This window comes from Vidua chalybeata, chromosome 10 (assembly GCF_026979565.1).
Source record: "Vidua chalybeata isolate OUT-0048 chromosome 10, bVidCha1 merged haplotype, whole genome shotgun sequence".
NCBI lineage: Eukaryota > Metazoa > Chordata > Aves > Passeriformes > Viduidae > Vidua > Vidua chalybeata.
The window spans coordinates 9,021,672-9,044,817 of NC_071539.1; the positions used below are offsets into that span (position 1 = coordinate 9,021,672).

A 23,146-nucleotide genomic window follows, 5' to 3' on the forward strand; every position below is an offset into this window, starting at 1 on the left:
GAGATAAATAATGAAGTGCTGATGGCCAACAATATTAGAATCAGCAATGAGGTCCTTAAACACACTTAAAAATAGAAGAGAGAATGAGAATATATAACAGTGTGACCATAAAGAATTTATTGCATAGTCACAGAAATAAGTGTTTGATAAAGATCTATCCAAGGTGAATATGGCTGTGTGGTAGTATCAAAGTATCTGACATTGTTCAGAAGAACACAAGAAATAAGCATGAAATGAGAGATTAGGAATCAAATTAAATAAGCATTGTGGTAGTATTTTGAAAGATTTTGTAGGAAAAAGATCAAGGGTTACAAATCTACAAGTCAAGCATCTCTCCCAGGGAAAAGTTTCTGAAGTTTCAGTGGTCACTGAAGTACTTGAAAGAAGACATATCAAATATAGTGGGAGAAGAAACAAGGCAGTTAAATTCTACCATATGTAATGTATGCATGCTTCATCCTTGTCTTAACTAACCTCTGAAACCTTGAATTTTCTGCAGAACACCACTGTGACTTTGGGAAATGAGACTGTCATAAGCAACAGTATGAAAGATAACCCTCACATGCATTACTATGCTGGCATCTATGCACTGTCTATGGCAGTTATGTTGATCCTGAAAGCTGTTCGTGGTGTGGTCTTTGTAAAGGTATGTACCAGTGCTGGTGTTTGCTTCCCCCTCCTCCTACTTCTGCAGATTGCCGTCACTGGTTCTTTTGGTCATCTCCCAAGAGACTTTTGAACCAGAGTCAGTCATGGATTGTTTCCATATGGCTATGTTTCTGCAGCCAGCTCTTGAGGCTGCACCATGTTTCTGCTGAACTTCTGGTCAAATTAATAGCTTCCTTCATTGGTTGGAAGCATGGAATGCAGTAAAAAACCTCTTATGGTTGGAGAGAGAAATGGAGTAGAATATTTGGATGGCAGGAAGGCAAACACTGCTTTATAACCCTGAAATGTTTTCTGGATTGTCAGGGAACTCTTAGAGCATCCTCAAGGCTCCATGATGAGCTCTTCCGACGGATTCTGCGTAGCCCCATGAAGTTCTTTGACACTACACCCACTGGGAGGATCCTCAACAGGTTTTCCAAAGACATGGATGAAGGTATCTCTAACTGTGTGCCCTGTAAATCCCACATTCAGACCTCCCAGTTAAGTCCTGAATACTCTCCAGTCTGTTGCTGTTGGGGTGATTGTACCCTATGTCTGTTGCCAAATGTGCACTTGCAATAAACAAAGCAGGAATTGGGATATACCTGGGTTATGATTCTAGAAGGCAGCTGATAGCTCAGGTCTGAGCATCCACTTATGAAGAAGGAAATGTGCTACTGTTGTTGTACCTCCAGGCTGCACATGGGCTCTCAGCAGTTAATGCAGGAGCAACTTAAAATATTAGAGTGAAGCTGATGTGCAGCACAGGTGGTAATTAGGTCAGAGTTACATCAGTGATAGTTCTGCAAATGGGAATAGACTGCCAGTAACTCAGAAAGCAAACACATCCCAATGAAAATGTACATTTTTAATTTGAATAAACTAAGAGAAATCCATGTGTTTGTTACTGAGGTACAGATGGACTGAGTTGATTTCTATGGGTTGTTTTAGTTTTCTGTACTCAAGATCTTCCTCTTTTCCTTCCATTTCCCCAGTTGACGTTCGTTTGCCATTTCAAGCAGAAATGTTCATCCAGAATGTCATCCTTGTGTTCTTCTGTGTGGGAGTGATTTCTGGGGTTTTCCCCTGGTTCCTGGTGGCAGTGGGGCCCCTCATTGTCCTGTTCACAGTTCTGCATGTTGTGTCTAGGTAAGTGCATCAGCTGCTTTGGCTGAAAAGGTACTTTCACCTTCAAGTACAACATAGTGGTTGGCACATGGTGGTTTTGCATGAAACTCAAAATGCTTCTTTCCTTCCAGAGTCTTTATTCGAGAGCTCAAGCGTCTGGACAACATCACACAGTCTCCATTCTTGTCTCACATTACATCTAGCATCCAGGGTCTCTCCACAATCCATGCCTACCACAAAGGACAGGAATTTCTGCACAGGTCAGTCTAGATATCCATCTGGTAATGCTGGAGCACAAAGCTGAATACAACAGCTTCTGACATTCAGAAGGATTTATCACTGGGGTCCGATGGATCATTGACTCTATGACTGAAAGTTACTTTTCTGGGGAAAAAAATTGAGAGAACAGAGGGATGGGTGAGGGAAAACTGGGAAGAGCAGCGGTGGGAGAAAATTTGCAAACCCTGACATCATGTTTTGGTTTGAAACTTGGTCAGTGATGAGTCTTCCCACCCTGAATCCTGAAACAGGAGTTTAAGTATGTCTGATACTTGTAGAACATCAGGCTCATGGAGTCTACGAACCTTTATTGTTTGTTTCAGGTACCAGGAGCTGCTGGATGACAACCAGGCTCCGTTTTACCTGTTCAGCTGTGCGATGCGCTGGCTGGCCGTGCGCCTGGACATCATCAGCATTGCTCTGATCACAACCACTGGCCTTATGATTGTCCTGATGCATGGCCAGATCCCTCCTGCCTACGCTGGGCTGGCCATCTCCTATGCTGTGCAGGTGAGTGTGACCACATACTGTAATACTTAATTTCTCTTTTAATGTAGATATTGCTAATGAGCAAACAGTGTCCAGTGCCGGCTCAGAGGAGCTGCAGGGCTCTGAACACTTGTGTTGGAGCTGCTGTTTGGCTTCTTCTGCCTCCTTGTGGTGCTGAGGGGAAATTAAAGAGCTTAGACACCGCATATTTAAAGCTGTTGCTCTTGGGAGAAGTTTCTAAGCTCCTGGTTTCTCAAGGGATTCATAAATTATGGTGATTTTAAAATGAACTATTTAATTAACTTGTCTTGAACACTTTAGTTATATGGTGCCTGATGTCAAGAATATCAAATATCATAGAATTTTTTAGGTTGGAAAACACCAAAAGGTCATTGAGTCCAACTATTACGTCAGCAATGCCAAATCCACCACTAAACCATCTACACAACTTTTAAATACCTCCAGGGATGGTGACTCCACCACTTCCCTGGGTAGTCTGAGTGCTTGGCAACTCTTTTAGTGAAGAAATGTTCCTAACATCCAATCTAAATCTCCTCTGGCACGACTTGAAGTTGTTTCCTCTTGTCCTATTGCTTGTTAAGTGGAAGAAGAGAGCAAACCCCACCTGGCTACACCCTCCTTTCAGGGAGTTGTAGAGAGTGATAACATCCCCCTGAGTCTCCTCTTCTCCAGGCTAAGCCCCCCAATCTCCCTCAGCTGCTCCTCACAGGACTCCAGACCCTTCCCCAGCTCTGTTGCCCTTCTCTGGACATGTTCCAGCACCTTAGTATCTGTTGCAGTGAGGGGCCCAAAACTGAACACAGGGTTCAAGGTGTGACCTCACCAGTCCCAAGTACAGTCACTGCCCTGATCCTGCTGGCCACATTCATCTCTTAATAACAAGTCACAGCTCTAAAAATCTGTTTTCTTTCACCTCTTCAGTTAACAGGGTTATTCCAGTTTACAGTCAGACTGGCTTCAGAGACAGAAGCTCGTTTCACCTCAGTGGAGAGGATTGACCACTATATCAAGGTAGGACTGCATTCAGCTGCCTGTTGTGAAATTTTGTGTTATTTGTTACGTTGCTGGCCTCAGCCATAGTCTGCCCTAGTACAGAATGTACGTTCCTGATCTTGGAAAGGCACTAAACCCTGTGCTGTAACACTGCAGAGTGAGTTTGTTTTGTGAAGCACACGTATCAGCACTGGGGGGCTGAATGGCCCCAGAACTGGTAGAGGCATTGCTGGGTTTACATAAGCTATTGGCAGCTGGCTGACACAGTAAAGAGTGGAATGTGTGAAAGGGGTAACTTGGGGATTCAGAACATTATTTTACAGCAAAAAGATGGTCTTCTGCCATCCTTCATTCCAAACCTAATGGAATTCCTTCATTTAAACACAAATAACAGTTACTTTATCTACAAGTAATTCCACTTCAGCCTAACAAGCCTACTTTTCCACAGCTGTCTTATGTAACATATTTCTGCATGCTTGAAAAGTCAAGGGAATGCTTTTACTACAAATATGAGAAATGTGCTCAGCTGAACATGATAAATGTGCCAGGCTAAATGCTTAGCAAGCTGCTCTGATTATCTGTAACCCTTTCTTTGTAACTGGGATTTGTGTGTGCAGAACTGGCCATAGGTCAGTGGGGAAAGTGTAGCCAGGAGAAAGCCTCCTACTGGGTCTGGTGTGTGAGGTGAAAGACTTTTCCATTTAATGTTTCCTGTGAACCTCAGAGGGAGATTTATTTATTTGGTAAATCCATTTAACACATTTAGTAGGGCTATTTAGTAGTTGATATTTGTAGCTTTTTAAAAGTGTGTGGATTTAATCCACAGGTTAAAAAACAGAAGAAAAAAAGCCCCAGACCTGTCTATTCCCCCCAGTTAAATAAATCCTCTGGAGGCATCTAAGTAGAAAATTTCTGTATATGGAAGACTTGGTGACCACACTACTTGACGACTGTGCCAAATATTGTATCTCTCACTGGGCTGAGATGGATTTATCAGTCAGGCCCTTAGTGGCAAAACCTGCAGTTGTAGGTTTTTGTTTGGGGTTTTTTAAAAGTTATGTCTCTCATTCTATATCAAGCAACACTACCTGTGATTTTAAAAGAAATTGATCTTGAGACAGCCATTTATGAAACTGTAAAACTAGTTTGAAGCTGAAGTGAAGGGTGGGTGGCTAGTGAAACACCATTCAGGCCCTGGGTCTTACCAAGGCCCAGGCTTGGCTTTTTTTCAGTGGGGGCTCAAGATTGCTGTTTTGAGCACCAAGCTCAAAGAATGGGAGCACTATCACAGCAGATGGCTGTTTTTCTTTCAAACCCCTGGTGTGCAATTAATCTGCCTCTAACTAGATGTTGCAGATGTCCACAACTGAAATCCCTGTGGGATCTCTCAATGGTCAGTGTAGGAAATGGGTGTCTCTAGAGGGCAATTTATTACCTGTTCCAAGTATTTATATTAGAATGAGAAAAATCACACTCCAGAAATGCTGTTTTATAGCATTTGTAGAGATCTCTCTTTGTAGAGACTATAAAGGAGCTGTCATGGCCTGGTTCAGTTACATGAGGTGAATCCCATGACAGGATTGCTGCCATTCTTTCAGGATGCTTGTGCCAAGTATGGGAAAGTGACCTTGACTTCACTCTAAACATGCTATATAGCCTTGTGTTTGGCTTTCAGAGGTTCTGCTTTTCTGTTTAATCTGTGAACTGCTCAATAAGAGGCATAGTGCAACAGCAGAAGTGAGCCGGCTGGAAGGGACTGATGCAGTAGGACAGGGAAACATGAGGAGGGGAAGAGGGTGACATTTAATGTGTTACTTGGACATACATTCTCTTCTGTGTCAAAATCAACAGTGGTGACCCTGGCATAACATAGCAAATGAGGCATAGAAATGCACCAGATTTTGCATCCAGTTTTTGGAGTGCCATGAAACTCAATAGGATTGTGCTGATAAATAATAGGCCTAAAATGCATTTTGAATTCCATTGATGAAAACCACTGTTGTATAGAAGGACTTAGGTCATTACTGAGGCAACAGGAGGGGAATTAACAGTGTGGTCAGTGTAATACAGCAAACTTCTGGACCACTGGGCCCACATCCAGCCAAACAGCTCATCATGAAACTGCCATAAATGATCTGGGCTGAGTCTGCAGGGAAGAACTGCTGAAAGCTGCAGCTGATAATTTTCCTTTGGCTCTTTGTTTACTGGAAACTGAACTTCTGTTTTTTTGTTAAAAGACACTTTCCCTGGAAGCTCCTGCTCGAATTAAGAACAAAACTCCTCCTCTGGACTGGCCACAGGAAGGGGAAGTTGTTTTTGAAAATGCAGAGATGCGGTACCGAGAGAATCTCCCTCTAGTACTTAAAAAAGTGTCCTTTACCATAAAACCAAAAGAAAAGATTGGCATTGTGGGGAGGACAGGCTCAGGTAAGGAAAAACACTAAGCAGAGGTAAATTATTACTTTTACAGAATGGATTGGGGCAGTCATATTGGTTCTCCTGTGTTTGAGTAAGTTGGTTCCACAGGAGGGGTTGAACACTCTGTCAGTGGAGGTTTCCATTCATGTCTTGTACATAAGCAAGATCCCTGTAAACAGTAGTGAAAACAAGTTTCCATTTAAAGCACAGGGATATCCTACTATGCTTGAAGCCAGTATGTTTATCATATTTAACTCCCCAAAACACTGACCAGCACAGATTGGTGCCTACAATGTGCTCATTGTAGCTTGTCTGCCTCTCTTGAAAGATTCTGTACTGATGCTGCAGGCAGATTTGGCTCTGAGCCATCTCAGAACTCTAATGTGAAGAATCTAAACCCCTGTTTGTGAGATGACTTAAATCAATCTCAAAATGAGTTTCTAAATAAGTAATTTATATTTCTGTATTGGGTTTTCATGGCAGGGTTGGGGCAGCACTCCAGGCATGGCTTCTTTGAGGAGAGATTAGGAGCTGCTCCTATAATTGCTCAGAAGTTTAAATGCTGAACCTCAGAACTTACCAGAGAATTGCTTGCCAGGACTTCTTGGTATTTTAAAATTTTTCTTAGATGTTGACAGCTTTTAGAATGCTTTCTCATCTGAAAACTGTTATGATTCTGTAGAAACACCAATCATGTTTTTCCTGTCTCATTTTTAGGGAAGTCTTCCCTTGGAATGGCACTCTTTCGTCTCGTTGAACTGTCTGGAGGCTGCATTAAAATTGATGGAGTGAAAATAAATGACATTGGCTTGGCAGATCTTCGGAGCAAACTCTCCATAATCCCTCAGGAACCTGTGCTGTTCAGTGGCACTGTGAGGTTAGTGAGGCCATAAGAAGGCAAGAAGGGACTGAGCAGTCTTCCTGCTTATAGCTGAAATGCAATAGCTGCCTGGTGAGGTGGTAGCTCTCCAGCATCCTAGCTTCAGTTCTGGTTTTGAAACAAAGAAACCCACAGATGAATGATTTTAGCTGGCCCAGTGCAGCACTGGGTGTGATCATCCTGTATGGAAGTCTTGCTTTCCTTTATATGTGGTTCAAGTTTTAGTGTCTTTGTCTTCCATCTTTAGTGTTGTGTTTTGGCTCTTCTAACCTCAGTGTTCTGAGAACATCTGATTTCCCTGGCAAGGAAACTGTTAGTGGAAGGCCAAATGGGAATCACCTGTCTGGATGAATTAGCACACTGCTGGTTTGCCACTCATTGCTGAGTTAAAATTCTGCTTGTTTTCTGCTTCCCCTTCCAGATCAAACTTGGATCCTTTCAATCAGTACAGTGAGGAACAAATCTGGGCTGCTTTAGAAAGGACTCACATGAAGGAGTGTGTAAGTATTACATGCCCTGGGAGATGGATGTTTGCACTTGACTTCCAAAGCAACATAATCTGTTAGGAGCTACTTTAGAGGTCTTTATCTAAGCTTTCTCTCTACATTTCCCCCCTTGTTCTCTATGCTTTTTGACCATTTTTTTTACTTTTTTCCCCTGATTTTATCAGACTGCTATTTTTGTTTTTTTAGGGACATGCCATATTCTGTGGGTTTTTTAGTATATAGAATAGCAGAGCGCTGCTTCGTCACAGGGATTCTTAGGGTGTTAAAACATTTCAAGTGATATTTTTCTGTATGTGCCTGAGTTGTGCATTCTGCATTTCCATTTGTGACTGTACATGTCACATGTGTAAATTTATACTGAACTTAAAACCTGCCCTTTGCAAGACCCTCTGCAGTAAGTCTTGCTGCCATGACATTTCCAGTGCTTTTTCATGTAAGTCAGGTGGCAGGTATGGCTGCAGGAATTCCTGCAGGGACTAGGTTCATTCTCTTCTCCTGGTGACAAAGATTGTCAGGAGATCTGTTTGTGTTTATATGATTTTGTGCAGTGCTCTAAGATTTTTGCCTCCTCTTTCCCACACAGGTTGCACAGCTGCCTATGAAACTTGATTCAGAAGTGATGGAAAATGGGGAGAACTTTTCTGTTGGAGAGAGGCAGTTACTGTGTATAGCTAGAGCTCTGCTGCGTCGTTGCAAGGTGAGCACAGCAGGGAGAGAAATAGCTAAAGATACCAGAATTAGGGGATTGAACAAGCCTTTTTTTTTTTTTTTTGCTGGATTCTTTCTGTGTGTCAGAGGAATCACACTAATGATTATTGCAACCCAGATAGGTGTAAGACTAAAACAAACAGGAAGGTTATCTGTAGCCAGCTCCTGTAATGTCCTGCCATTGGAAAGGCATTGCTTGTAAGTGATAACAATAGTGTGTCAGACAATAATTTCTTCAGTGTCCTGTTACTGGGGAGCATCAGATTCTTCCCTTCTTTTCACCTTTTTGTGAATATAAGCCAAGTGTTTTTCTTCTATATGGTTCTCCACTAAAACGTGGTCTTCAAGTGGAACTTCAAGTGAAAGATTTTGCAGGAATGGAAAACAAACAGTAATTACAATGAGAAAGGACTTTTGGATTGAGATTGATCAGGATTCTGTTTTTTACAACCTTTTTCTCTAAAATATTATGATATGTCACATTTCAAAGTTCACTCTACATCTGTTTTTAAAGTCAGACTACTCAGCAGAAGTTACTGCTGTCTCTGCAGTACCTGCACAAAGCATGTCCAGTTCAACTTTGACAAGAAATCAGTCCAAATCAGTTTATGTCTGAGGGGAAGAGACTCTTTACCCAGTGTAAGAAACCTATTAAGCCTAGTCAGTACTGACTCATTCCAGGAGGAATGTCACCACCAGGGATGTGTCAAATCAATTTACTGGTAAAAAATTTGTTTGATATTCATCTATGGAATATAAAATTGAAAATAGTGGAAACTTGAGGCCCAGGTCATAACCCACATGTAGCTCTAGGATGTGACAATAAAATGTGTCATCCTTAGGCTTTGTTGAAGGCAAATGCATAGAGGAAACTGAAAGGGTGCTTGTAAAACCTGTGTTTGCGCCCACAACTCTGTAAGGATTGCCAGTTGTGACAACACTTGGCTGTGGCCATTCTGTCCACTCTATATGTATTTTTATATTCAGGGAGGGAAGGTGTGACCATGGGTAACAGCCAGGATTCTGTGCTGCTTTCAGATACTGATCCTGGATGAAGCAACAGCTGCTATGGACACAGAGACAGACTTACTGATCCAGGAGACCATCAGAGAGGCATTTGCAGACTGCACTATGTTAACAATTGCTCATCGCCTGCACACGGTCCTGGGCTGTGATCGGATCATGGTGCTAACACAGGGACAGGTGAGCAGGGAGGTGTCTCTGCCTCCAGTCTGGTGGTGCCATGTGTGCAGGCTGAACTGAGGAAACAGCTGCACTGCAGGGTAGAAGATCCTCTGTTCATTCATATCCTTGCTAATAATAGTCCAGTAGGATCAGTTGCTGCCTCTGACAAGATCAAAGATGGCAAAATTTTTTTTCACACCAAGAAAGTACCATAGAATAACAATAGAATAAAGTCTTTTTGAGGCTTCCTTTGCAGGTTAATTCTGAGATGAATAATAACATAAACATCTCTGCTGGGGCTCAGTGGCAGTTTCCCATTACTTTCATAAAGCCCTGTGCTATCAAGTACACCTATGGCAGATACTTTTATCTATTTTTCAGGCTTCCATTTGGGAGCCATAAACAGTTAAATGCAAGAACATTGGGCAAGGCTCTTAAAGATAGAGAAGCCAAAAGCCCATAGCCTCTGCCAGAACCACCAGAGGTTGCTTCCTGTTGGGCTAGTTCCAGTTTTTGAGCCAGTTTGAAGCATTCCAGGCTACAGTATCCTTAAATGCAGGTACTTTCACCACCTGGTGTCTCACCTAAAGATGAATGCTGTGTTTTCTGTTCTTTACTATCACATCACAAGTCTAAGGGGTGGAAGTCAATTCTCTGCTGAATTTCACTGACATACTTTACCTGCCTTGTTTGGTTTCAGGTAGTGGAATTCGACACCCCGACTGCCCTTCTGGCCAACGAGAACTCGCGTTTCTATGCTATGTTTGCTGCTGCAGAGAACAAGGTTGCTGTCAAGGGCTGAAATTCAGGGCAAAGTCACTTTAATTTTGGAGAGCTACACTCCCTGCCTGTGGCAGGCCAGCTCTTCCTCCTCCTCGCAGATTATTGTCTTTTCATCTTTTAATTTTTAGCACAATGTGTCAAGCCAGAGAGTTTTTAAAACCATGTCAGAAGAACTCATGTTTTTATTATTGTATTTATTCCATACTACTAATTTTTTGTTATTAAATGCACTCTACAAATGGCTCAGGGAGCCATAGTTATAAATGTATCAGAGGCCTATAATGAAGCTTTATACATGTAGCTATATCTATACATAATTATGTATATAGCCTATATTTACAGTGGAAATGTAAGCTGTTTATTTTATATTAAAAGAAGCACTGTATTAATAACAGTGCATATTCTTTTCTATCATTTTTGTACAGTTTATGGTACCAGAGATCTGGCTTTGTTATCGGACTGTATCAGACAATGTTTTGTCTTTTACAGTTCGTCTTTTCCTAGTGCCAGATTTTCTGCGTGTCTGAGTGGAAGTGAAGCTTTGCAATAGTGTCCTTTATTGTCACATCTTTGTCTAGCGCAGCAGAGAAGAGCTCTGTGGTGTAACTATTGCATTGTAATTTATCAAAGCTGTTTGGGGCATTGCTAATGTTCACCACAGCAGCGGCTGCTGCTTCCCATGATGCTTTTCCAAAGCAGGGTTTTTAGTGATCCGAATGGAGAACCACTCCTGGGTCACATTAAGGCCTTGTGTTTTCTCAGTGTCCTGACACAGTATTTCTTACTGTATCAGCAGAGTTTATTTTAATGCAAGCAAGCCCAAGCTCTTCCTGCTTCGCTGATCTAACACAACCAAAATCTTACTGTTTGTGGAATGATCTGTAACAAATTAATCATAAGGTTCCAATTGTACCCTGTATGCTGGCAGGAAAGCCTTTTCAGAGTTGCTTCAGCTGACTGACTCTTTATCTTGAAGCTGCTAACACTCCTCAGAGGTTTAGGTTGGCTTTCACTGGCATGGGTAACACTAACTCTTTGTTCTGCTCACTTAAACTAAGATTAATCAACATTGATATTTCCTGTTTCTTTCTTGCACACTTGTTAAGGAAGCAGTCCTTGACCCCACATCTTCTGGAACCTTAAAGGGGTTCCTGTTGATCAGGATGTAACACTGGTGTAGGACATGGTTTTCTTACTGTAAATGACCTACCTCAGGTTACTGGGTCCTGCGTAGTGCATTGCCATGATCACTGTACACCATCCCTGTTTTTTGGGACCTGTGGCCCGGGGGACACAGTCGTTCCTGTGATAGCCGTGACTTATTGAGTGGTCAGCGTTGCATGTCTTTGTCAACTTGGACATTTTGTAGCCTTAGCATGTTTGCAAAATGTCTCATTGAGGCAGAAATCTGAAAAATAAATAAAACTATTTTGGGTTTTGTAAATTTTATTGGTGTAAGTGGTTTGTTTCAGGCACATAAAGAACTTTGCACCTTTGCAGCCCTGGGGAGCAGGTTTGCAGACTTTTGGGTTTTTTTTCATCTTGTCATGCATCATGGTCTGATCTTTCTTCCTTCAGAGTAAAGGTATTTCTTTAAAAGTGTAGTGGGTGACTTTTGTGCCCTCCAGCATGGGGGTAGCTTTCAATACATGTATGTTGAGTAGTACAGGGAGTAATAATTTATAGTGCAAGTATTCAAGCAAAGTAGAAGGGCTGAGGTCAGGTGGAAGACCACCTTAGGCTCAGATTTTCCATTTTCTTTACCTGAAAGCACTGCTGTTTATAGAGTGACATGACTGCAGAGTCGCAGAAGCATTTCTACCTAACAGTACCACAGGCAAATTGTGGCATTAACAGAGCTTGCACTGTAGCTTGAAGTAGCACAAAAAGCGTTGTTGTGATTGTTCTTAACTCTTGTCCAAAGCAAGAATTAACTAGCACAGACATTACCCTGCTCACAGGCCCGGAGTTTACCCCATGGACTTCAATATTTCCCTTGAAGGAAATGGGCTAATGTACCTGGTTCTGCGTGCTGCAGTGTGTGGCTTCACTTTGCAGCTAAGGCTGAGCTAATGGCAATCTAGGCAAAAAGGGAGCCATCCTGATCTTATCCTCCTTCTTCTTCCAGGCTGGGACTTCCTCTTCCCTTCCCGATGCCAGCAGTGGCTCTTGTGTGGTCCAGTTCAGAAAGCTAACTTGCAGAAAGCAGGAGTGCTGTACAAAGAAGGAGACAGGAAGGCACCACCCACAGGAAGGGAGGTGAAGTGGGGGCTGCTCTTTTCAGTAGGTGCTGGCTGTAACAGTAGCATAGGTGTGAGAGAACTGCTCAGCATTCACTGCCCCAAATTGCTGCTTGCCAGTTAGACTCTCCTAAAGAGCTGAATCTTTGCTGCAGCTTTGGTCAGCTGAAACAGCTCAGCAAGGTGTCAAACAAGGGTCTGTGATGGAGCAGGGGAACAGTCACTTGTGAATAGCAGGGGTCAGCTCAACCATTTTGTTAAACCTTGGCTGCAGCACTGTTACTTTGGAATTAAAGACAGAGACTGACAGAAGGAAGCGTTCTGTTGTGATCAGTTCTGCACTTCATTTGGCACTTGTCTCACAGGTGTACTGAAGTATTGCTGCTCACAGGGGGAGCTGTAATTTTTGAACTGACTTTCATCCTGAACCACAGGAGCAAGCTGAGGCCTGGCCAAGGGCCCTGTCACTGAAGTGGAAAGAAGAAACATTAATATTTACAAATGGGACTGAAATATCTGTATCATTGGAGCATTCTGCAAGAGGTTGATGATGATGATTGGAATGTTCAGGAGTTGGATTCTGCTTTGGAATTTATAGTATGATATCCAGAGAAGACTTCATCTTATGAAGAATAGAATAAGACACTGGGATTGGGACAGAAACTTTCTTTAAAGAGATCCTACCCAAAATAGCATGGAGATAGCACATGCTTCTGTTCTAGTTTAATACCAGCTGGCAACTAGGCCCCACACAGTCCTGTGGGATGGGGGAAGGAATTGAAAGGGTGAAAGCTAGGAAACTTGAGAGTTGAGATGAAGGCAGTTTAATAGGGAAAGCAGAAGCCACAAAAGCAAAGCAAAACAAGGTATTCATTCCCCACTTCCCATGGACAGCTATCTCCACAAAAGCAGGGCTCCATTGTGTGTAATGGTACTTGGGAAAACAAGCACCATCATTTTGAATTTCCCCTTCTTTTTCTCCAGCTTTTTTAATGCCATGTGGTCTGGAATATCCCTGTGGTCAATTGGGTCAGCTGTCCCTGCTGTGTACACTCCCATCTCCTTGAGCACCCTCAGCCTCCTTGATGGTCAGATGGGGAACAGAAATGTCCTTGGCTCTGTACAAGCCCTGCACAGCAACAGCTATATGACATCCCTGAATTATCAACACTATTTTCAGCACCAACCCCAAACACAGCCTGATACCAGCTACTGTGAAGAAAATTTACTCTAGCCCAAAATCATTACATCTTACAGCAAAGGCTGTGGCCCAAGACCAGCAGGTGTGCAAAAGGAGAGAGATTTCCCTGGGATAACTGGTTACTGTATTGTTCTCTGGAATTTTCATTGCATCAGTTTTGCTTATTCTGTCCAAACACTGTGAGTGCAGCTGATCCTGATTCATTATCAAAAGCTTAGAGCCTCTTCAAGAGAATATGTTGTTCCTCATCTTATCTGTCTGATGAGTGGACATACTGCACTTGCTTGGGACTTCAACCAAAGTACAGGTAGAATTCTTCTAAAATTACTGTGGAGTTAACATGCAGTTAGATTGGTGTAATCAGGCCCTAAAGTTGTCCTGGCTTGAAAACCTGAGGACATTTCACCCTTATCTATGGTGAAGGTTGTGCAGGGTCAGATCTGGAGGCTGATGGGGCTGTGCTTTGCCCATCACCTGTAGATGAAAGCCGTGTCCAACAGGCTTAGTGCATCACTGGAAACACAATTGGAGGGAGCATAATTTTTTCAAAAGGCAACTGGTATGAGTGAGAGAAGGTGTCAGAAGGATAAAAGCAGGATATTATTAAAGGATTTATTAAAGGAGGACATGGACAGCAAAAATGGCAGGATGAAATGTTTTTCTTAGTTACAAGAGGATTTATTGTAAAGGCAAAATTTCTTTTTGAAGGTGCTTGAAAAGCACACTGAGAAAGTGCAGGGTGCTGTACACAGCAGCCAAAGAGCCCCAGTGCTATCTTGTTATTTTTTACTGCAACTGTAGCATGTGTTTTACTATATATAAGTGATTACACAAAGGTTTTCTTTAGCTTCAGGTCGGTGGAGAGTGATATTGTGATTTGTTTAACCCTTGGCTGAGCCAGTAACTGCAGCCACAATGTGCTGAGGCCACAGTCTGTGCCTCTGGTGTGATGATACAGTGGAAATTGAGCTGGAATTTGGTGCAGATGCTGCAGTTGTTAGTGTAAGGCTTGGGAGGCTTTCAGAATGTACCACTATGGATTCATTAAACCCACAACCATGTGAGAAATGTTCCTGTCTTGTCCAAAATATGTGCCTTGGAGCCTCATCAGGCAGTGGGGTAGGCAAAGCATAACAGTGAAAATAAATTACAGAAGTGTCATTACATGGGGTAGAGACTGCACTTCTTTTGGGCTGGTGGGAGTGCAAATCACAGTTACTTGCACACACCTCCTTCCTTCCAGCTTGCTGACTCCTGCTGTTGCCATGCAGAAAAACAAATGCTTGTACAAAGATGATAACTTTGTGATTTCTCCCCTTTCCCATTTAGGAAGGCAGCAGTAGAGGGTGTGTGATTGATTACCTTGAGTTCTGGGAAGAGTAAAGTACATTATGTCTGACCTGGGCTTTGGGGCCAGTTTGCAGTGAGAGTTGGAGGCAGGATTAAAAAAACGGGTGTAGGGGGATGCAGGGAGAAGGGAGGCTATTTAGGGTTAGCTGTGAGCTCGATGTGGGGGTGTGACTAGGAGGAGTGAGGAAGCCAAACTAGTTACCGGTGGGATGAGGGTGCAAGAATCGGCCCTGCTGGGAGCGTGGGGTGGAGGGTTTGGGGGTGTTTGTCGTGGAGCTGGGGCGGGGGACGGTGAAAGTGAGGCATTCGGGCGGATACAGCTGGCCGTGAGGGGACAGGAGTGATCCGAGCGGGCTATTGTGGCCGTCCCCAGAGGAAGAGTGCTGGGATCGGTGTGTCCGGGCCAGGCGCCGGGGCTGGGCTATGGGGAGAGGAGGGAAGCCCTGTGTGGGCCGGTTAAAGCTGCCCTGTGAAAGGGGCACGGCCGGGCGCAGGGCGGGCGGCACGCGCGGATACCAACGCCTATGAGTGAGGGAATGAACGAATGAGCGAGTGAATGCACGAGTGAACGCTGCTCTCCCGGGAGCGGTGCCGGTGTCCAGGGCTGTCCCGGTGCCCGCCTTGTGTCCGGCTGCGCCCGGGCCGGGCTGAGGCGCCGCGGGGCGGGGCGGGGCGGGTGCGCGCGCAGCGGGCGGGGCGGGGCCGCCCTCGAGCGCCCCCTGGCGCCCCCGCGGCGCCCCCCGGCGGCCGCGCCCGCCGCTGCTGTCCGGGCCCGGGCCCTGCGCTCCCTCGGTCGGTCCTTTCCGCCTCCCCCTCCCCGCCCCGGCCGCTCCGGCCGCCGGGGCCTCCCTCCTCCCCGCCCGCCCATGGATTTCACATAGCAGCCGCCGCCTCCGCCGCCGCCTCCTCCTCCTCCTTCTCCTCCGCCGCCGCTCCATGGCGGCTCCGGCTCCGCGGCCGCCCGGCCTGTGCTGCTGCCGCAAGGGCTCCGCGGCCGGGCCGGAGGCGCCGCCGGCCCCGCCGCCGCCTCCCGAGCCGCCGCCGGACGTGGCGTCGGCGTCCAGCTCGCAGCTCTTCAGCCTGAGGCACCTGCACCTGGGGCTGGAGCTGCGGCCCGAGGCGCGGGCGCTGGCGGGCTGCCTGGTGCTGGAGCTCTGCGCGCTGCGCCCGCAGCCCCGCGCCCTGGTGCTGGACGTGCACCCGGCGCTACGCGTCCTCTCGGCCGCTTTCCGCCGTGCCGCCGCCGGGGAAGCGCCCTGCGCCTTCGCCTTCTCGCCGGCCGAGGCTGCCGCCGCTCCGGCCCCGCCGCCCCCGCCGCCCTGCCCGCCACCGCCGCCGCCCTGCGCGCCGCCCTGTGCCGCCAGCCCGCCCGCCACCGCCACCTTCCTCTCGGCGCCCTGCATCGCCGCCGGACCGCTGCCCCCCGCCGCCCCCCCGGGGGACCCGCCCGCCGGCCCCCCGCCCGCCGCCGCCGAGCCGCCGCCGCCGCTGCCCCTCTTCGCCCAGCCGCCCTGCTCCGCCTGCCCGCTCGGCTTCAGGGTGGACCCCTTCACCGACTACGGCTCGTCCCTCACCATCTCCCTGCCCGCCGCCCTCCAGCCGCACCAGCCCTTCCAGATCATCGTCCGCTACACCACGGCCGACGGCCCCGCTGTGAGTCCCGGGCGGGGGTTGGTAACGTAGGAAACCGGGTCCCGGGCCGGCTGGCAAAGCCCTCCCGTGCCGCCCGCGCCTGTCGCGCATCTTTGCTCCTATTCTAAGTGATCATCAGGGAAGCGCCCCGGCTCCTCAGCAGAGGCTGCGGGAGGTGTCTTACTGCCAGCCTCTCCGGTCCTGTCCCTGTCCCCATCGCCCGGCAGTGCCAGCCCGCTGGGCAGCAGCATCTGTCCCCTGCCCGCAGGGGCTCTCGGCACTGCCAGCCCCGCGGTCCTCCGCCGCACTCAGCAGCGGTGCTTGTACCGATCCAGCCTCTCCCTCCTGTCTTCCTCCATCGCGTGAACCCCCAAGGCTATTCATCCACCTCACTATAGTAATTTGAAAGTTTTTCGTTCTTTAAGGACGTTGCAGTTGTTGGCGGGGAGAGTGAAAATCTGCAAACTCCTGCCTTGACTCAGTCCTTCGGGATAAATTATGTCATGCACAATGTAGGAGTTTCTCTGGGGGTTTTGCCAACTGCTAACAAAATCAGGCCTTGCACAGCTAGACTGGTGTTCCAATGAGCCATGGTCAGGAGCTTTGAGAAGACTAGGGGTGATTCCACAGGTTCCTAAAGTTATCTGCTGAAAAAAAGGATGAGAAATGGCTCAAAACACCCCTTTGGATGTAGCCATGGAAGTGCTTCCATGTCTGTGGATTAGCTTTCTTCAGCAGTGAAATGCTTTGTAAATTCTATCGCTTCTTTTAAACCCCTGGTATTTAGAAGCACTTTATTCCTAGCCTTTTAGGTGCTGCTTAGCACTTGTGTTTTTAAGAAGTTATGACAGTGAAAATATGAAGTTCCCATTGGAACATCAGTTCTTTTTATTACTATACAGTCTGTTCAGGTTGGAAATTAAACTGAGGTGATTTTCATCATGTGGTTCATGAGTCTATTTACAAAAGAGATGTATTTTTATGAGTCTTGCAACTTTGTTGCATCTATGTTGCCTAGAGGAATTGTCTCTCAGTCCTCTGATTTGGTGTTGCTGTTGCACTGGTCAAAAGCAGTAAATGTGTGGATCTATTTGACTTTTACAATGTATTTAACAAGAGCAGGAATTGAATAATAAAAGCTTCTTGCAAAACAATCCACAGGAAGTAAATAGGAGGCCTTTCCTCTTGATAGGAATGTCTTGCTGATTAGAATGTGTTTTCTGGGTGTTTCTCTGTCTAATTTTAATACTACATGTAAGATCACAAAAGTAATTTCATCCTTGGAATGATCTGGGTAGTCTTAATACATTGGCTCGCTCGGAATAGTGAGTTTCACATGAAGACTTTTATTGACAGAAGTTTCCTGTGGCCATATGGTGACTTCTTAATGTTCTCATCCTTCCCTAAGAGTGCAAAAATGAAGGAAGATTCTGTCACTTTTAAAGTTCAGATCCACTTGGGTATTGTTCCTTTTCACCTCAGGAATTCATGGCTTTAGTCTTTCCTTGTACAATACTCTGCCATGTAGCTCACAGTGTGTTCAGAAGATTCTGTTCATTATTTTTTCCCAGGTCTATGAAGAAACCTGTTTCTTTTGTCCACTCTGTGCCTTGTTTATGGTGAGAAGGCTTTAAAGCTAACTTTGCTTAAAGCACACATTGCTGTGTGCTCTGTAATCGTTCTCAGTCTGGCTGAGCCACACCTCCGCAAGTACACGATAACGTGCTTTCCTCCTCTTGAACAAATTGTTTTATTTTAGGCCGGCCTGTGCTTTCCCCTGCGTTTTGCCAGCCCTGTTGCCAAAGGGGCAGCCTGTCCTGCTGAGTCTGTGGAGAAGTGATCTCGGTATGATTGGAATACTTATCTGGCTTTGGGAATGTGAAAACTACTGGAAGGTTCAGGGGCAGCGATTGATGTGATGTGCGTTTAGTCTCACCTTGTATAAACGTGTTGTCTCCTTGGCCCCACACACAGTCCTGTGTGGATGCTGGAGGAGGACATTTCTTCCATTCCCTCTATTGTTGTCTTGCTCCCCATAGATCAGAGGTGAACTACCTATTCTTTACAATGTTCTTTGAAGTTTTTATTGTACCTTTAACAGTGTGTCCTGCTTCAGCTGAAATGAAGCTGCAAGGGCTCATGTCAAGATTATTGATGGTCACAGCATTGGGGACATGCACTGCCCTTCCCAAGTGATACTGGAAAGCAGGAGCAGGCATGCTCACTGACATAAATCCTACCATGTTTGCTCACTCTCTATTGTAGGTTTTGGCTGGCAAAATATTTGTCCTCGAGTAGCACCTGTTGTAGCCCTTCATGTTCAGCATGATGAACTATTTTGTTTGGATCCAAAGCGATTTGGTGCTATTGTAGTGCTCTCTGTCATTGCTGTTTTTTGGCCCAGCCCTGCACTTTAACAGGGATGAGTAACCCATATGTGTATAAGGGTCAACTGGTTTATACTTGTGTCTTGTAAATACTCTGACAGTCCCTTTTCTCTGTCAATGAGACCCAGATTTACAATGTCAGACCTCTCTCTTCTAAAAGTTCTATTTTCTTTGGCCATTCTAGGAATGTATTCTCCTTAGGACAGGGTTTATTTTCTGTGGGACCTTTATCATACTTGTAGGACCTATAAAACAGTAAATACATATTACAGTGTAGTGTGAATGTGTTGGCAGTAAGATCAGCAGCAGAGATAATGTTTAAAATTGGAAACCTGTTGTCTTGATATACTTGCTTTGAGCCATCTGGACATGTTATTTGACTGTCCCATTATTTCTCGTGTGGAGGAAGAAGCCAAGATCTTTAGTTGTTTGATGGACATTGAGAGACAGCTGAGAGATTAAATCTGCCTTTCACAGAGCATTCCAGCTCCCTGTGCTGTTAGGAAACCATATGCTCGGTACATCACCAGTTTCCATCAGAGGCAAGACTGTCACAATCATTGTGGATCTCTCCTGGTGTGGGCTGAAGGCACACAGTGATCAGATATGTCAGGGACAGTAGTCCTGTTCTTCCTCTCCTTCTTCTCCCTCATCCCTTACTTCTTGGTAATACTCTTGTGTGATATTTTCTTTTTTCCTTCCCTAGAGAGAAAAATCTGCACCTACCTCTTGCCCACTATGTCATTTCTCTGATTTGGCAGTGCACATCTTAACAGCAGTGCTGTTTTCTTTCCTTAAATGCAAATCCTCCTCTGGGTTCTGGTACAAAAAATTGTAACATTTCCTCATCTTCAGGATTTAGCAGAAAGGACAGCCCTCTTTGCAGTGCTAGGAACTTCCCTGTAATTCCTTAGATTTGTCTTGATTCCTCAGTCCCCATAGAATGACTTACTGCTCGGGTGTGCCTTGCTTCTGTCACGTGCTCTGCATCTCAGGTGTTTTGTTTACTTTGTCATCAGATAGAGCAGCTTGTTTGCCTAGAACAGAAGCTGTGGCTTTGCAGCTCTTCCTGCCACCTTCATCAATAATGCATGTAGAAACACAGGTTTAAAATTAAAAGAGGCTTAGCTAATTGCCTTTGTCATTTGCCAGATTTGGGCAAAAGATTATGATCTAAGTCAATAAAAATTATACTCTTGGCAGGTGTCTTATGAAGTGTGGACTTCTTTGCAGTATGTGGGCAGGGGAAAGCCTGGGCTGCCAAAAGCCTTTGTTCAGCAGAGGAATCATGCAGCAGGTCTTTTTAATTGAAATGCACCACAGAACAGCTTTAATGTGTGAAACAGCTTTCTCGTATACATTAAAAGCTAGATAAAAATGAAGAGCATGATGATGATGTCATGTGTATTTCCCAAGGGGAAGTGCAGGAGGGATTTGCATGTGGAGTAGATGAGTAGATGATACAGCCCCAAATACTGCTCTGTCCCTATGCTCCACCACCTGCCCCAGCAGCACCCTGTGCCTCTCACTCCTTTCTGGGATGGTGCTTATACTCATTTCCCCAGCCCATAGCCCTGCCTCTGTCCAGCAGCATAGCCTGGTCTATTTATATTACGGATCTATTTATATTGTTTCAGGATAACTTTCATCATTGTTCCAAGTGTGTCTGGAAAGAGAGACAGAGGCTTGCCATGACATTAGAGCTGCAGACATTAGAAAACAGGGGAAAAAAATACTTCATCCTCTGCAAATGTTTTCCCTCTTGGCTTGTGGGGCTGGTGCTTCACTTAACTTCAACCAAATGTCAAATAAAGCGGGAGTGGTTGAAAAGAAGTTGTCCTTAATTTATGGAGTTTCTTGTAAACAACAATCAACTCTTAGTTCCCCTTCCCTTCCTGCTAATGTTTTCCTCCTGCACTGCTCAGGGAGAACTTCCCCTTGTCTCTCTGCTGTAAAGACGTTGTCTGTCAGCCCTTTTTCCTTCCTACTCAAGTTTTGCAACTTAGGTGTGGTGGTGCCTTATCTCTGTTTTCTCTGTTAGCCTTTTCTGTCTCTCAAAAAGCAAAGGAAACAATGTTTTGAGGATGAGTCTCTTCAGCAGGGCCAGCGATACAGATTTGTGATACGAGCACAAAGCCACTGATCAGATGAGTGTTTTTAAAAGGCATTGGGGCAGATCTTTGAAATTTAATTTCTGAGCCTCTTCCCTGAATTGTTAGGAAACTACTACCCTGTATTAAAAACAGCACCTTCATTTTTTTGTAAATGTGTGTTTGGGGTGGAAGTTCCTAGTTATTGCTGTGTAATGAGACATATGTCCCCAAATGCCTTCTGGAACAGCTGTCTCTAGTTCCATAATGTGGCATTGCAGAAATTATAGTCATTGCTGTGAAAAGCAGGTATCCATGAGAAATGTAGTGGAAATCTGTAGCTATGTAGGTGCCCCTGGGCTGTGACCCAGGGTTGTGGGCAGTGCTATGCTGAAATGCAGCACATGGATGTAAACAGACAGGGCTCCTCAGAAGTCCTGCTTTAGGCTTGTTTCTGGCCCTACAGGCTTGAAATAGAAGAGGGTAATCTTAAAACAAATTTCAAGAGATTAATTTTACTTTTAGACAAAGGTTTTTAATTTTGTAAAGACTCCCTCCTAAAAAACCCCAAACATTTGCCAGCAGAAGTGTGAGACTCCATGGGAATAACTAAAAGCTGCTGACTGTGTTTCCTGTCCTCTCCTTTCACTGATCCCTGGGGTGCTGCTGCAGTGGATGATTTGGGAGAGGAGCACACTGGCATCTGAGGAAAAAGGTCTAGAGGCAAGGGAAGAAGAGATCAAAAAATAATCTTATAGGACAGAAGGAGACAGAGAAAACTTTAACTTCCAAAAGATAACTAGGAGACAGAGTTGAAATATGTTGTTAAAACATGAGCAGACTTAGTACCCAGGCTTCTCTTCTGTGTTTCGTTGCTTTCCCTTGAGGACTAGAACTGAACTAGTATTTGCACTAACTGCTGTTCCCTGATCTCAGATTTATTGGTTGCTTTGATCTAAGAATTCAGCAGATTCAGAAGTTTTATTCCTCATGCTTGACTGTTTCCAAGACTTCCAGTGGTTCAAATTTTATTGCAAATTTCACAATATTTTATATTTTCCATCAGAGTTCAGCTCCAAAGTTCTAGGATTACAAGGAAATCCTTATTTAAAATTACTTCTACACTTCAAAGTTGGAGGCAGGGAGCATGTGAAAGCACAAACATTTGAAACAGAAAGACCAAAAGGCAAATAATTGGACTTTTTCTTACTATTCTTAATCTGTTCTAATTATTTGCCGAAGGTCTGACTTGTGATTTATTTGCTGTTTGGTACTGAAATTGACGTGCTCAGTGGTGTGTTTTGTTGGCTTTTCCTTTGTGACCACCCAGAAACTCCTCATCCATTCTGTAAAAAGGGGCCTCCAGTGTCCTTGACCAGATGTTTCTTACATATACCGACTTTTTTGCATAGTGTCAAAATGTTTGATGCTTCAGCCAGGAGGGCAGTGTCAGGGTCACAGATAATATTGTGTACACTGTTCAGCTTCAGGGATTTTTGGTTTGTGGACATGGGTTTGTTTTGGGTTGGTTTTTTTTTTTTTTTTTTTCTTTTCAGCTTATGTTACCTGACCCCTTTTATTCCTGTTCATATTGAGTTATAAACATGGAGATAGACAGAGTACTCCCTTTGAGAAGAAGGTTGTGTGGATGTTTGTTAGGGACTTGTTATTAACCAAGCAAATTGATATAACAGAAATAATGAGTGGCTGGAAGTCACTATGTTGCATGTAACCACTCAGTGTTCAGACAGTAAGAAATTTTTTCTGAGCATTCCCAGCAAATAAACAGGAGTAGAAAGATGTATTGTTAGAGATGGAAATGTGCCCTGTGCCAGGTGTTCATCTGGGGAGCGAAACAGCTGAAGTGGTGCTTCTCCCCCACAATCCTCTTGATTTCACGTTTTGTTTTTGGTAGTTCATCCTTGTCACATTGTCTGTTTCCCTCACTTCTTCTTCCTGTCGTGTTTCAACAGATCTGGTGGCTGGATCCAGAGCTGACATATGGCAATGCCAAGCCCTTTGTCTTCACACAGGGACACTCAGTGTGTAACCGCTCCTTCTTCCCCTGCTTTGACACCCCTGCAGTGAAATGCACCTACTCAGCTACTGTCAAGGTAAGGAATGTCTGTGAATGGTTTATGGAACTCTTAGTTGCTGCTAACCTGTGAAAGTGTAGTTACATTGTGTATTTTTAGCAGTTTGCATCTG

General features: G+C 44.9%; 1 protein-coding gene across 10 annotated transcripts in view; it reads left to right on the top strand.

The window, feature by feature from the left end:
• ABCC5 (ATP binding cassette subfamily C member 5) overlaps window positions 1–23,146 on the top strand; it is a 69,860-nt gene that overhangs the window by 32,748 nt on the left and 13,966 nt on the right. For 8 of the 10 annotated variants that reach the window (XR_008432593.1, XM_053951822.1, XM_053951821.1 and 5 more), the window contains 13 exons: window positions 500–646; window positions 973–1,102; window positions 1,644–1,797; window positions 1,908–2,036; window positions 2,379–2,565; window positions 3,487–3,576; window positions 5,796–5,985; window positions 6,694–6,853; window positions 7,278–7,356; window positions 7,946–8,059; window positions 9,109–9,273; window positions 9,956–10,039; window positions 22,912–23,052. Coding sequence is in view for 9 of the 10 variants with exons in the window: in XM_053951822.1 (XP_053807797.1) it covers window positions 500–646; window positions 973–1,102; window positions 1,644–1,797; window positions 1,908–2,036; window positions 2,379–2,565; window positions 3,487–3,576; window positions 5,796–5,985; window positions 6,694–6,853; window positions 7,278–7,356; window positions 7,946–8,059; window positions 9,109–9,273; window positions 9,956–10,039; window positions 22,912–23,052 (1,770 nt within the window). In the remaining variant the exon portion in view is untranslated. Of the gene's footprint in view, window positions 1–499; window positions 647–972; window positions 1,103–1,643; window positions 1,798–1,907; window positions 2,037–2,378; window positions 2,566–3,486; window positions 3,577–5,795; window positions 5,986–6,693; window positions 6,854–7,277; window positions 7,357–7,945; window positions 8,060–9,108; window positions 9,274–9,955; window positions 10,040–12,166; window positions 12,380–15,600; window positions 16,483–22,911; window positions 23,053–23,146 lie in introns of those variants that run through there. The other 2 variants (XM_053951829.1, XM_053951830.1) reach the window with 2 other exon arrangements.